A 15,546-nucleotide genomic window follows, 5' to 3' on the forward strand; every position below is an offset into this window, starting at 1 on the left:
TGGGATAAGCATTTCACATATGTAAATGTACAGTAAAACTATATTGTCAGAACATGGTTAAAGAAATTTAATGGTTATACATTAAAAAGTATGGAAACAAATAAGCTTAAAAATAAGGAATATAAGCTTAAAATATTCCTTATCCTGTGGCTCCCTCTATTGGACAACATTTTCAGGTGAACCTCTTTCAGATAAATGCTGATCGTTAAGAAATTGCTGTTAGCTTCCCGAGCATCAATAACTGTATTTGGCTTCGACGAGTCTGAGACTCCCGGCCTGAGATTGTGTCCCAGACGGCAATAATTAGTTCGTGAATATTTGTAAATATTCATGGCTTAAACAGCTGGAAAATTGACTGCAGTTCTGTGGATGTTTTTTCCCAGGCAGGGTTATAAACTAACAAAAACTAAAACTATTAAAACATTTATGCTAATCGAAATAAACCTGAATATAAGAATATATATATATATATATTAGTAAAACAAACTTAAACTAAACGAAAACTAGAAATGTTGCCTTGTGGATGTCATTTCGTTTTTCCCCTCTGACTTTCAACCGACGAGATCATTATCTTTTCATTAACCGACAAAGTAAAATAAAATTAGAATTAAACGAAATTACAATGGATACGTGTCTGTGACCTATTAATAAAATCCCAGGGTTTAATTCGTTTTAGCCTACATGAAGGAATAGCAGAATAAACAACAGAATGTGAGGATTCATCATCATCATCATCTTCAGGCACCTGCAGCGCTTCTGAATGGAGAAAAACAGGATTAAATCCTAAAGGAATAAATAACCTATGCGCAAATTTATTTTACCTAATAAACATATTAACAAAATATAATTCTTTTTATATTCTTTGTTTTACAGGCAATTTTTTATTTTTATTGTGAGTGTACAAAAATAATAGGCCTATTTAACCCTTCACAGATTCGAAATGTGTTACATAAAGGTGACCATAAATGTCTGAGTATTTTATTTTTTTCCCGCTTTTATAAGAAAATATAAGTGATCGCGCCGGCACTGAGCACTGTTCTTAATTCACTTGCCCAGCAACATCACCTAAAATATAACTAAAGCTTAAATATAGTAATTCAATTTATTAGACAAATCGAATACAAGCACATGAGAACAAATAAATAAGTCTTCTAATAATAATTAATGCAACACATCTCAAACGAGCGTGTATAACCATGCAATATATTTGTTTATTTCGTTGTTCTAACCTTAAGGTTGTTTATGCCATTGCAGCACTTTTCCATTATTTTTCTAAGTAAACATGCGCTTAAAAAAAAAAAAAAATAAACACGTTTGACAGTCGAGCTCGACTCTGTTGTGTTTTATTTGTTTAGCTGCTTCAAGCCAAGCGCGCACTTGCAGTGTTACCATGGCCACTTATATGCATTTTTGGGCTTGTTATTATTATTTTCCATATTAAGAGGTGAAGGCCTTAGTTCAGCTGGAATGGCCGGTGTGTCCTTTGAACGGAGAAAAGTCAGCTGTTAATTCGGTGCTTGCTCAACAGAGGTGGCCGGAGGAATGGCCAAGCTTCAATCAGGGAGACAGATTTGTAATGCTTCCTCCAACTTATGAACTTTACACCTTAAAGCTTCCTTTGGGCAAAATAGGAATAAAGCTAAAATATCATTAGTGTTATCCACACATACAAATCCAGACGTTAGTCCACACGTACGTTATCCAGACGTTTATCCACACGTACGTTATCCAGACGTTTATCCACACGTACGTTATCCAGACGCAAAGTAAAAAAATATACTTTCTCAACTACGTCGCCGCCATCGCCGCCGCGCACTTTGAGCGCAGCTCCAACACGTGACCGTGACGTCTAACGTCTCATATCTTACGTCTGACGCCTGAATACTATGGGATTTTGGCCAGACGGCTGGCGTGCGTATACACGTTAGTTCTCCTCTCAGTTTGCTTGGCAATCAGCAAATTTTGTTGAATTCACCCCTCATAGACTATGAAAATGAAAATGTGTGTGAACTGTTTTGAATTGAAATATTCAATTTAAATATATAATCATGTTGAATTTCTGCCCATAAAATGCAAGCCCTAAAAATACAATGCATTAAAATACAAGCACGGTTAATGTAATGCATTTTTTTTTTTTTCAAGTAGTGCAATTCAACAAGCTTTTTATTTCAAAAACATATGGCATTAGTTTACTTCCATATAATATCCCCTCTAGTAATGGCTCTAATAGATGACTTGTGTTTTTTTTTTGTTTTTTTTTTCTCTAATAAACTGGACTTCTAATAAGTGGAGGTTCCCAGTTTAAAAGATCATAGCAACATTTTACAATGATGATATAAATTAGACATTTTAAATATTTAAAATATTTAAAAGCCTGCTTATAGAGTATTTCTATTGATTGTAATGTCATAAATATACAAACTGGAAAACAAAGGACCCAATATCGAACCTTGAGGTACGCCAACATAATTAGCAACTATTTGTTAAGTCTTATGGCCTACCCGAAACACACTGTTTTCTATCAGCAAGGTATGATCTTATCCATTTAATTACCTCTGGTGAGAAATTATAAACTGATAACTTATTTATTAAAACCTCATGACTGTGTTGAATGTTTTCTTTAAATCTAGATAGACATCTCCCACCACACCTCCTTTGTCCAATATAGATTTTATATTTTCTAAAAGAAAACAATTTGCAGTTTCTGTAGAATGATACTTTCAAAACTCAAATTGCATCAGATTTAATGAGAATGGAATACAGTTCAAATGTGATATTATCTGATCAGAAATCCATTTTTCTGGCGTTTTAGATACTGCTGGAAGGATACGAATTGGCCTATAATTAATAGAGATGTGATCACATTATTTGAACACTGGTGTAATTATTGCAGATTTCCAAGCACTTGGAAAAACTCCTTCTTTTATAGACCAATTAACAAACATCCAAAATCCACTAAAATAAACAAAAGGCTTCATCCATGTTTCATATCAGCTCATTCTTCCACAACATTAGCAGAGGTAGCAAGAAGCACACATTATTACTCATAAAACAATGACCTAAAACACTAACGACAGGCAGCATTACACAATATTTTAATTTGTAAAATGTATTTACAAAACGAGATTGACACACCTCTACTGTTAATAATTCTTTACATGTAAATTGAAATTCTTTAAGTAAATTTTACATGGTCCATCTTTACATTACAATATGAAATTATTCATAAAATGTCCTATTTTGTATAAATGGTAATGAAATTACAGTTTGTTTGTTTTTTACACATTTCTTAATACAGGTCATTTATACATAACTCTTCACACAGTTCTCCTGACCAACTTTCAGCTTCACAGCAGTTAATTTCACATTCAAAATTCCTAAAACTACCAAAACACTTCATTCATGACTCAAATAAACTCATCTTTCCAGAACACTAGCAAAGGTTTGAGTTCATCATTCAGTAAAACACAGATCTAAAAAACATGATTTAGACAAAAACATGACCTAACAAACTGATGTTGTGATCTCTGTGTGAAGAGTTTTGAAACTTAACACTTGGGTAAGTGTTCAACTTTTGCAGATCTTTTAGTGGTGACTGTGTCTTAGTCAGGAAAGAAATCATGCATGCAATGTGTTAAATTGACATCATACTTGTGTGTGTCCCGCTTTATCATATCTTAGGGACAAATTTGTGCAATATAAGGAATTTTGCACAATAATATCATTGTCCAATAACTGTGTGTGTTTCTCAGGTTTCTCTGCTCTACACATAATGGTGATGATCCTCTGTATGTCTGCGTCTGGATCTGCTCTTCTGCTCTGCTGTCTGATCTACTGCAGATCAACTACTAAAGGTACAACTATAACAGGAACATATTCTGATTTGCTGTGATTCAGTGCAAAATACATTTGAACCTAAAAAAAAAAAAAAGTGAAAGTGAAAAGAGGACTATTGAACAAGTGTCTGTGGGCTTTACGTGATCTCTGATCAGTTTTATTCATGTGTAGATGTTTTAATTAGACATTAGAATAATTAAAATTAATGACTGTAGTTATTAATCTCTTATAGGCCTGTTTATCTTGAGCCATGGAACAGAGAAACAAGCCTTGAACATTGATAAAAGAACACATTATACAGACACTCTATATTTAATCTTATTAGATGACTAGTTAATTGCATTTGATAGATTTTACTTTCAATAAAACTTTTGCAATCAGGGACGTGCACAGACATTTTAGGGGGCAGGGGCTCAAGTGGAAAAAAGGACACTTCTCATAATTATTTATTTAAAAAAAATAATGAACCCTTAAATATATTAAGTTATAATATATTAAGTTATATTAAGTATATTAAATATGTTTTAATTTTATTGGTGTTATTGGAATACTTCTTTCATGAAGTGGACAATTTTAAGATTTTGGTCTTTTACTCTAATGGATAGAAATCTTAACCCTAACCCTACACATTTAGATGCAGTTTGTTTTAAGCCTACTACCATCCGTCTGTTTTCACCTGTAGATTTATTCTAAATTAACCAGAACAACCTAATCTGCATATTTGAACACATCAAGATTTTTTTTTTCCTGAACTGTTATTGCTTAATGCATTATATATTATTAAAAAAAAATGCCTGTAGAGGGCGCAAATAGCCTGCTGATTTTTGTTGTTAGACAGCACAGCACGATCAAATCCACAATCAAAGCCAAGCACCATGATTACAAATATATTATTAGTTAAATAATAATATTCGGCCACTTCTTTGTGATAGAAATGCTACAGCCACTGTAATTTCTTCAACAAGAATATGTGGACATCAAACATGCAAAAACAGAGCGATTGATATATTATCCTGTGTAAGCGTAGATTTAAGAATAGCATTATGTAGCTAATGCTGTATTATGATTTTTAAATGGTTTTAATAAACCATGCATCCTTAGAAAACTGTCTAATAATGCAGTTCATGGATGCTCCTCTTCTTGTATTGACAGCCCAACCGATATGTTTACCATGGTTCAAAACGCAATGCATAGCACAATAAAATAATTGAAATTATAATATGACATAAATTTCTTTAGTATCAAATCAGGCAGATGTGTCGATGGTGGTCAAACTATTAATGCAGCGTTAAATGTATAAATAACCCTTAAATAGCCAAAACTTTCAGGTTTGTGAACATAGGCTAGCCTACCTGAAAGAGATGCACGGGATGAATCCATCTAGGGCTTTTTTCTTTTTCGCCTCTCATCGCCAGACAGCAGTTGCATTTTTGCGGGAATAGTTGTCACAAGTTTTCAGCCAGCAGCAAACTCGAGGTGAGGTGGGGCGGGCGCGTGTGCGTGCGTGCGGGCATGAATGGCGTGTCGCGGAGTGAGGGCATCTGAGCACGACAAAGCCGACCTGATATAGTATTTTTTTTTTAATTTGTTTTATTCAGTAAATATGTGTTTGACAGGGAAGCTGAGCGCAAACAGGAATATATATTCATTTATTAAAAAAAAAAAGAAAAAAAAAAAAAGCACCCCAGAAAAAAAGGGCACTTTCTCTCGAGGAAGGAAAAGAGCAGGTGCTCAAGCCCCTTTTTTGTCTCTGTGTGCACGTGCCTGTTTGCAATAGATTTGTAAAAGGTGTTATGCATGTTTGGCCTGAGTTTTGTTGCATTTACACTGTTCTGACCACTAGAGGTCACCGTGGAGACAGGTGTCAGATTGTTTCAAAGCATTACGGCACATTTGCTTCAACTGCTTCAGTGTTTCAAGAATCTGTCCATCACTAAGAAAAAGTCAACAAGACAAAAGTTTGTTAACATTATAGTAGATGATGTGAAGCATCAGACTGAGAGGGAAGGTCTGAATCCATGTGCATAGATTTGTTAGGAAGAACAACAAGTAAAATCCACAGAATGGTTCACATCAGGCAATGATTATATTAGTGATGGCCGCCTGACACCGATGCTCCGACACAAGCTTCGAACTCGAAGCAGCATTTTTCTTGAACTACTGCTTCGGAGCTTGCTTTGGTGCGGAAAAACACACGTGACCGATGACGTCCGAAGCAGCAACTGCTTCGGTTCTCTGAGTGAATCACGTGACTGGTTCAGACCAGTCGATACTGCTTCGCATCGCGAGAGGCTTCATGACGCGATTTTTTTGTTGCACGCACGCTTCAGCAGCTTTTTAGGTGCGTAATAGGACTATATAGCTAGACACCCAAAACGATGCACAAGATGTGGGTTTGTTGTATTAGGAGTTTGCATAGTTGTTATTATCACTGCATTGTTTGATCATCATCATGGATCCAGCTAGGAAGAGAACCTGTTCTCCAATGTGGGAACATTTTTATCTGATCAGTCCTAATAAGGTGCTTTATTATACCTTGGTTATCCTACTGCACCTGGCTTATTTATTTGTGGCTGGTTTATTTACATCATTCACACAAACCCTAGTTACACTCATACAGACATTATATTGCTATCTACAATTTCACCACTAGATGTCACTGAAACGAAGCTTTGAATGAATGAACCCATTTTCAAAACAATTGATGAAGTGGTTCAATACTGATTCATTGCTTCATTTGGACATCACTAGATTATATACAAGGCAATTAGGCAGAGAGGCAAACAGCATACAGTCAAAAACCAAGAGAGAAATCCAACATAGAACATTCAGAATCATAGTGTGAAACCAACAATACTTTGCACTGAGTGAATAAACAATCAGAGCTTATATAGGCCATCCTGATTAGCTTATGAGGAACACTGAGAACAATCAGCTCAGAATTCAGGTGAGTGAGACCTCTGGTGGTGGAGTTGAGAAATGGCAGATTAAAGTAATTTCTGGTAGCAGTTGTTGAAGTATTGTTGAATTTATATAATCAAATTTGAAGTGTCCTGAAGTTTTGTGTTACTAGTAACTAAACTCTGGAAAACCATAGCAAAATCTAGTACCTATAGACAGATCGCTCATCAGTGTTGTGTAAGGACTGTTTTCTTTTGTTTGAATATTTTTGTGAAGTTTTTTTTTTTTGTGGTTTTGATAGCATCAATCAGCGTCATTTTTTTGATTCTAGATTCATGAACAAACCATTAGTGTTTACAAAAGAATATGGTCATGTGTTTCTGACAATGTCTCAATAATATGATCACAAAATGTTTGCACCTGTAATGTGATTAAAACAGCCTGACAGAGGCTGATATTGGGGTTATTTGGCCTCAACATTTACCTCACATTTGATATGAAATGTCTTTTCCTTCTCAGGTTTGATTGTGCAAAATGATTGTAACCTGTTTTTCAATCTGGGAGGTTCAGTGGTTTTGCACTGTCATGTTCCTCCAAACTTACTAACTGAGGATCTGAAGGTGGAATGGAGAAAAAAAGACTTAAAGGATCTGGTTCATCTGTATGAAGATGGTGAGAGTCGACCAGAGAAACAGCACAAGGATTATCAAGATAGAGCTCATTTCTTTACTGAACACATTAAACAAGGAAACTTCTCCCTCCGTCTGGACAATCTGAAAGCTGAAGATAAAGGAGAATACACATGTACAGTTCACAGCAAGAGGGATTGTGTGTTTTCAGCCAAAACAAATTTGGCTCTGGGTAAGTAAACAGATAAAAAAAATATTAAATCAATATTTAATCAACAGTACAGTATGTGCAGAACAGGTTTTCAACTGGTTTGATTATTTAGTGTGTTAGTGATGCGTCAATATTACATGTTTGAGAAAGGAGAACTCAAGATAGTGAAGACATGTTACAGTGCAGTCAATTTATCACGTTATTCACAACTGATTACCATAATGTTCAAAGTGTGTGTGTGTGTGTGTGTGTGTGTGAATCTGTGCAATTATTTCAAACAAGATAATTATATAGTATCTGATTATATTTGTAATCCTGAATATGTAGTTATACATCTTAAGAAATGTATTAATATATTTATATAATCAGAGCTATAACTAAGATTAAAGGATTAAAAACATTGAGATGTCATATGTATATCTTATCAAGATCATGACTGTCGCCCACCAGCAACCACTCCCTCCTATTCCAGCTGTTGGTGAACCTCATCTGTTGGGTTCCAAAGAAAAAATCACTAAAACATGTTTCTATTCCTTTATAGAGTTCTATATGTCTGGTGATTTCATTCCTCTGGGATCTTCAGTGGTTTTGCCCTGTCAGATTGACAAAAGCTTGTTGCAGAGCAGTCTGAAGGTGGAATGGAGAAGAACAGACTCAGAAACAGACTCAAACTCAGAAACAGACTCAAACTCAGAAACAGACTCAGGGAATTTAGTTCATCTGTATGAAGATGGTGAGAGTCGAGCAGAGAAACAGCACAAGGATTATCACAAAAGAGCTCATTTCTCAATTAAGAATATTAAAGATGGAAACTTCTGTCTCCGTCTGAAAAAACTGAGAGCTGGAGATGAAGGGGTTTACAGATGTAAAGTTTACAGGGACCAGGACTGTGTGTCTTCAACTGATACAGAGTTAGAATTGGGTAAGTGTAAAAAAGAGAAGAAAAAAAAAAAAACTTGAAAAGAAACTGCCCTGATCAATATATCATTTTGATGAAGCAGTATAGTTACAATAAAAAATATGATGCATTTAAGTGATAAATATAATTGTCTGGGCTGGTCATATATTATTAATTATATACATTGAATAATACATTTTGAATGAGCAGCAATTACATCTGAACATGTATATTATTTATCACCTGGTGCTAGGTTTGTACATGTGAGTGTCTATGGAAAGTAAATTCCCACTAAATTAAAGAGAAAAAAATCTAGAAATTATAATATAAAAGGTATTAGCAGATAATATAAAAAAATACCAATTTGTGGGAGGAAATATTGTTCTTTTGACCTGTGAGAGTCATGTCTATTCTCAGCACAATCTCAGTCTGTTCATTTGTAGTTTGGCAGATGTATTTCCCCAGCAGATGTTCTCTCAGTGGTAAATAGTCATAATCAGTCTGTGTTAGTTCACAACATAATACCAGACAGAAATTCTCTTACTCTTTACTCTTAACTATTCTAGATAATAGTGCATGCTTACACAGAAAAGCCAGACCTTCTTCACCCTGTCCACTGACTCCGTTTATGGTGTTTCACTGCACTGAAGATATAACACTCTTGAAACTGGTCTCCTAGTCTCACATACCAACAACTTTGACTAAACCACAAAAGGCCAGGTCCATAATGTGCCTCATTCTGACCAAGATCTGCCCTCTAAAACATGAAGAGCCATTCTGACTGTCACAGTTCCCATCTGTTCTGGACTCCATTTCCCATGACAGAAGACCGGACCAACACAGCAACAATACAGCAGCATCATGGGTCTCTTCCTCCTCCCGATCTCTTCATGCTTCTCCATGCTTCTCTCGATGCTTCTCTTAACACGTGTTTTCTGATGGGTCTGTACAAGGATACTATTCGCTATATAGAAACTGTCTGCTATTTCTCTCTAGTCCAGTCTATTAATCTGGTCTATTTGAATGGTTCTAATTTTGGAGTTGAAGAGGTTAAAGAGAAAAAGTATCCTCCTTGTCCAGCCCCATCAGAAACACATGTGGCCTGGTCAGCTCACCTTCCGCCGGTTCCCTCCACGACTCTGTCCTTTCCTGCCTGCCTGAATATCCCCGTAGTCACAAGATGGCTGCCGTCCCAGAGCCTCGACATAAGATGCCCGCCTCCACCTCAGAGCCTCGGGGTTAGATGGCTGCCGCCGCGTGGGAGCCTCGGTGCAAGATGGCTGCCGCCACTTCAGAGTCTCGACATAAAATGGCTGCCGCCACCTCAGAGCCTTGGTGCAAGATGGCTGCCGCCATGTCGGAGCCTCTCTGCAAGATGGCCGCTGCCACTTTAGAGCCTCGGTGGAGTTAGACTAGGTTACATTTGATTAATATTATTAAATTGTAAAGAAATTAAATATCCATTTTTTGTCAAAAGAATTCCATGTGCAGTTCACTGAGTTTTGTGTGAGAGCAAAGGAAATCCGCACGCGAGCAGAGAGATTTGCGCGTGAGCATTACATTGATGAGCTCTCGCATCACAGTAATGTGCTCTTGACATTTGACAGTAAAATAACGCCATAGATAAAGACACAAAAGCTGTGTGTTCACGATTACTTTCCCTGTGTATAGACTGCATGAATATGTTGGATGTGAAATCTAAAAGGTGAATATGAATCTTCAAATTTTTAATAATGTAAATGAGTGTGAAATGTTTTGAAGTGAAATATTCACAGCTTAAAGGGTTAGTTCACCCAAAAATGAAAATTAATTCATTACTTACCCTCATGCCGTTCCACACCCCTAAGACCTTCTTTAATCTTCGGAACACAAATTAAGATATTTTTGTCATTATTTAGTTTTTTTGGCACACCAAAAATATTCTTGTCGCTTTATAATATTAATATTGAACCACTGTACTCACATGAACTGATTTAGATGTGTTTTTAGTACCTTTATGGATCTTGATAGAGGAAGTGTCATTGCTCCCTATGAAGGCCTCACTGAGCCATCGGATTTCAACTAAAATATCTTAACTTGTGTTCCGAAGATCAACGAAGGTCTTATGGGTGTGGAATGGCATGAGGGTAAGTAATAAATGACATAAAAAATGCAAGCCCTAAAAAAACACAATCAGATTCAAAAGACTTGAGAAAATTTTGGATGCAGTAAGTTTTTTTTTTTATCAGCCCATCATAGAAAATCGCCATCAAGCACTTTTGAAGAAAATCACTGAATTCAGTTCATGTAAAGTTTGTTAGACTGATGACATCAGATCTTTTAAAGATAATCAGAGTTTGTTCAAGGCACTTTAATAGCAGTTAAACTAGATATCCACAGCCAGAACGTATTAATTTGCTTAATAAGTTATACATGTGAAATATCCATCCATCCATCCATTTTCTTCCGCTTATCCGGAGGCAGCAGTCTAAGCAGAGATGCCCAGACTTCCCTCTCCCCTGACACTTCCTCCAGCTCTTCCGGGGGAATTCCGAGTCGTTCCCAGGCCAGCCGAGAGACATAGTCCCTCCAGCGTGTCCTAGGTCTTCCCCGGGGTCTCCTCCCAGTGGGACATGCCTGGAACACCTTCCCTGTAGGGAGTCGTCGAGGAGGCATCCAGAACAGATGCCCGAGCCACCTCAGCTGGCTCCTCTCGATGTGGAGGAGCAGCAGTTCTACTCTGAGCTCCTCCCGAGTGACCAAGCTCCTCACCCTATCTCTAAGGGAGCGTCCAGCCACCCTACGGAGGAAACTCATTTCGACCGCCTGTATCCGGGATCTCGTTCTTTCGGTCATGACCCAAAGCTCATGACCATAGGTGAGAGTAGGAATGTAGATTGACCGGTAAATTGAGAGCTTCGCCTCACAGCTCAGCTCCTTCTTCACCATGACAGACCGGTACAACGACTGCATTACTGCAGAAGCTGCACCGATCCGCCTGTCAATATCCTGCTCCTTCCTTCCCTCACTCGTGAACAAGACCCCAAGATACTTAAACTCCTCCACTTGGGGCAGAACTACTTCACCAACCTGAAGGGGACAAGCCACCCTTTTCCGGCTGAGAACCGTGACCTCGGACTTGGAGGTGCTGATTCTCATCCCAGCTGCTTCACACTCGGCTGCAAACCGTCCTAGTGCACGATGAAGATCCTGGTTTGATGGAGCCAACAGGACAACATCATCTGCAAAAAGCAGCGAAAAGATCCTATGGTCCCCAAATCGGACTCCCTCCAGCCCCTGGCTGCGGCTAGAAATCCTGTCCATAAAAATAATGAACAGGACCGGTGACAAAGGGCAGCCCTGCCGGAGTCCAACACACACCGGGAACAGGTCTGACTTACTGCCATCAATGTGAACCAAGCTCCTGCTCTGGCCCTGAACCCCATACTCCCAGAGCACCCCCCACAGGGCGCCGCGGGGGACACAGTCGAATGCCTTCTCCAAATCCACAAAGCACATGTGGACTGGTTGGGCAAACTCCCGTGAGCCCTCCAGCACCCTGAAGAGGGTATAGAGCTGGTCCAGTGTTCCACGACTAGGACGAAAACCGCATTGTTCCTCCGGGATCCGAGGTTCGACTATCGGCCGAATTCTCCTCTCCAGTACCCTGACTTTTCCAGGGAGGCTGAGGAGTGTGATCCCCCTGTAGTAGTAACACACCCTCCGGTCCCCCTTCTTGTAAAGAGGTATTACCACCCCGGTCTGCCAGTCCAGGGGCACTGTCCCCAAATGCCACGCGATGTTGCAGAGGCATGTCAACCAAGACAGCCCTGCAACATCCAGAGACTTAAGGTACTCAGGGCGGATCTCATCCACCCCCGGTGCCTTGCCACCAAGAAGCTTCTGAACTACCTCGGTGACTTCAGCTTGGGTGATGGACGAATCCACCTCTGAGCCCTCTGCCTCTGCTTCCTCAGAGGAAGACGGTGTCAGACGATGTCGGTGGGGTTGAGGAGATCCTCGAGGTATTCCATCCACCGTCGAACGATATCTCCAGTTGAGGTCAACAGCTGCCCACCTCCACTGTAAACAGTGTTGGCAGGGCACTGCTTCCCCCTCCCGAGGCGCCGGATGGTTTGCCAGAATCTCCTCGAGGCCGACCGATAGTCCTTCTCCATGGCCTCACCAAACTCCTCCCAGACCCGAGTTTTTGCCTCCACAACTATCCGGGCTGCAGTCCGCTTGGCCTGCCGTACCCGTCAGCTGCCTCAGGAGTCCCACAAGCCAGCCAGGCTCGATAGGACTCCTTCTTCAGCTTGACGGCATCCCTTACTTCTGGTGTCTACCACCGGGTTCGGGGATTGCTGCCACAACAGGCACCGGAGACCTTACGGCCACAGCTCCGAATGGCCGCGTCGACAATGGAGGCGGAGAACATGGTCCACTCGGACTCCATGTCTCCAACCTCCCTCGGGATCCGATCGAAGCTCTGCCGGAGATGGGAGTTGAAGATCCCTCTGACAGGGGGCTCGGCCAAACGTTCCCCTCACAGTACATTTGGGTCTCCTGAGTCTGTCCAGCCTCCTCCCTCGCCATCGGATCCAACTCACCACCAGGTGGTGATCAGTTGACAGCTCCACCCCTCTCTTCACCCGAGTGTCCAAGACATACGGCCGGGTACTCTGCACTGCCATTCGGCCCATAGGCACAAACGACAGTGAGAGACCTATCCCTGGCCCGAAGGCGCAGGGAAGCGACCCTTTCGCTCACCGGGGTAAACTCCAACACATGGCGGCTAAGCTGGGGGGCTATGAGCAAGCCCACACCAGCCCGCCGCCTCTCACCACGGGCACCTCCAGAGTAGTGGAGAGTCCAGCCTCTCTCGAGGAGTTGGGTTCCAGAGCCCAAACTGTGCGTGGAGGTGAGCCCAACTATCTCTAGTCGGTACCTCTCAACCTCCCGCACAAGCTCAGGCTCCTTCCACCCCCGGCGAGGTGACATTCCATGTCCCTAGCACCAGATTCCGCGTCTGGGGATTGGGTCGCTGAGGCCCCCGCCTTCGGCTGCCGCCCAATCCACACTGCACCGGCCCCTTACTGTCCCTCCTGCAGGTGGTGGGCCCACGGGAGGCATGTGAAATAGTACTTATTTTCTGTTCTGAACTTGTGATGCTTGTCCCTTGAGTCTCTAAATGACTATTTTCCACACCAGTCTATAATTGTGGTATAATGTATGGAAGTTTATTAATGCCAAATGTATTTGAAATAAAAAGCTTGTTGAATTGCACTGCTGTAATAACAGCAGAGAGAGGTCCTTGAACCTTCTGTGCTTAACCCATAATAAATGTTTGGGCTTTTAATGCATTTTAGGGCTGTTAAATGAAATGGAAAAAAAAAAAAAAAACACAAAATATGCCTCACTTATTTTTAACTTATTTGACATAAATGTTTAATTTCCAGGATTGACTGTGCAACCTTCTTGTCACACACCTGTTCCTCTGGGATCTTCAGTGGTTCTGCCCTGTTATGATGATGAACCTTTATTAATGGAGGGTCTGAAGGTGGAATGGATAAAAAAGGACTTAGAAGATCTGGTTCATCTGTATGAAGATGGTGAGAGTCAAGCACAGGAACAGCACAAGGATTATCATGATAGAGCTCATTTCTTTACTGATCAGATTCAACACAGAAACTTCTCCCTCCGTCTGGACAATCTGAGAGCTGAAGATGAAGGAGAATATACATGTACAGTTAACAGTGGATTATCTCAGAATCACAGGGAAATTTCAACCGAGATAAATGTGGTACTGAAACTACTAGGTAAGTCAACAGACAAGAGAAAGACCAACTCTTCAATCCTTAATCAGTACACAAACAAAAATGGTGCTAAATAGCACCAGCAATGGTTCATTGGATCATAGGGGAACCTCTTTAAGTGCTATATAGCACCTATCTTTAAAGGTACCCTAGAATTAAAAATTGAATTTACCTCGGCATAGTTAAATAATTAGAGTTCTGTACATGGAAATGACATACAGTGAGGCTCAAATACCATTGTTTCCTCCTCCTTATGTAAATTTGTGCAAAAGACCTCTAAAGAACAGGCGAATCTCAACATAACACCGACTGTGACGCAACAGTCAGGATCATTAATATGTACGCCCCCAATTTTCGCATATGCCAGCCCATGTTCAAGGCATTAGACAAGCCAGTATTAACGTCTGGAGCAGCACAGCCGAATCAACAGACTTTATGCAGGTAAGCAAGCAAGAACAATAGCGAAAAATGGCAGATGGAGCAATAATAACTGACATGATCCATGATATCATGATATTTTTAGTGATATTTGTAAATTGTCTTTCTAAATGTTTCGTTAGCATGTTGCTAATGTACTGTTAAATGTGGTTAAAGTTACCATCGTTTATTACTGTCCAGACCAGAGCCATCGCTATTTTCATTTTTAAACACTTGCAGTCTGTATAATTCATAAACACAACTTCATTCTTTATAAATCTCTCCAACAGTGTGTAATGTTAGCTTTAGCCATGGAGCATACTATCAAACTCATTCAGAATCAAATGTAAACTTCCAAATAAATACCATACTTACGCGATTAGACATGCTACATGGCGAACACTTTGTAAAGATCCATTTTGAGGGTTATATTAGCGGTGTGAACTTTGTTTATGCTGTTTAAGGCAAGCGCGAGCTCCGGGGGTGGGGGAGCATGAGATTTAAAAGGGCCGTGCAGCCTTAATCTGCACATATTTAATGATGCCCCAAAATAGGCAGTTAAAAAAATGAATAAAAAAAAAATCTATGGGGTATTTTGAGCTGAAACTTCACAGACACATTCAGGGGACACCTTAGACTTATATTACATCTTTTAAAAAGACGTTCTATGGCACCTTTCTAGCATTTGTCAAATTAGAGGTGCCATATATTGTTTTATGAGCTAGCAGGGCCCATTATCATGCCAGATACTACTATTGATGAGTCAATATCTTTCTAAATGACACTTTTACTTAAAAGATGAATGATAATTAATCATTTCTTACCAAATCATGACTTTAGAGATTCAAAATAGTGTAC

The 15,546-nt window shown here is 39.8% G+C and overlaps 1 protein-coding gene across 2 annotated transcripts in view; it reads left to right on the forward strand.

Annotated features, from left to right (window-relative positions):
• LOC125278450 overlaps positions 1–15,546 on the forward strand; it is a 53,296-nt gene that overhangs the window by 12,702 nt on the left and 25,048 nt on the right. For both annotated transcript variants that reach the window (XR_007187147.1, XM_048207648.1), the window contains exons 4-7: positions 3,753–3,854; positions 7,258–7,599; positions 8,120–8,500; positions 13,915–14,274. Coding sequence is in view for 1 of the 2 variants with exons in the window: in XM_048207648.1 (XP_048063605.1) it covers positions 3,753–3,854; positions 7,258–7,599; positions 8,120–8,500; positions 13,915–14,274 (1,185 nt within the window). In the remaining variant the exon portion in view is untranslated. The remainder of the gene's footprint in view (positions 1–3,752; positions 3,855–7,257; positions 7,600–8,119; positions 8,501–13,914; positions 14,275–15,546) is intronic.

The sequence above is a fragment of the Megalobrama amblycephala genome, linkage group LG1 (genome assembly GCF_018812025.1).
Source record: "Megalobrama amblycephala isolate DHTTF-2021 linkage group LG1, ASM1881202v1, whole genome shotgun sequence".
Lineage (NCBI taxonomy): Eukaryota > Metazoa > Chordata > Actinopteri > Cypriniformes > Xenocyprididae > Megalobrama > Megalobrama amblycephala.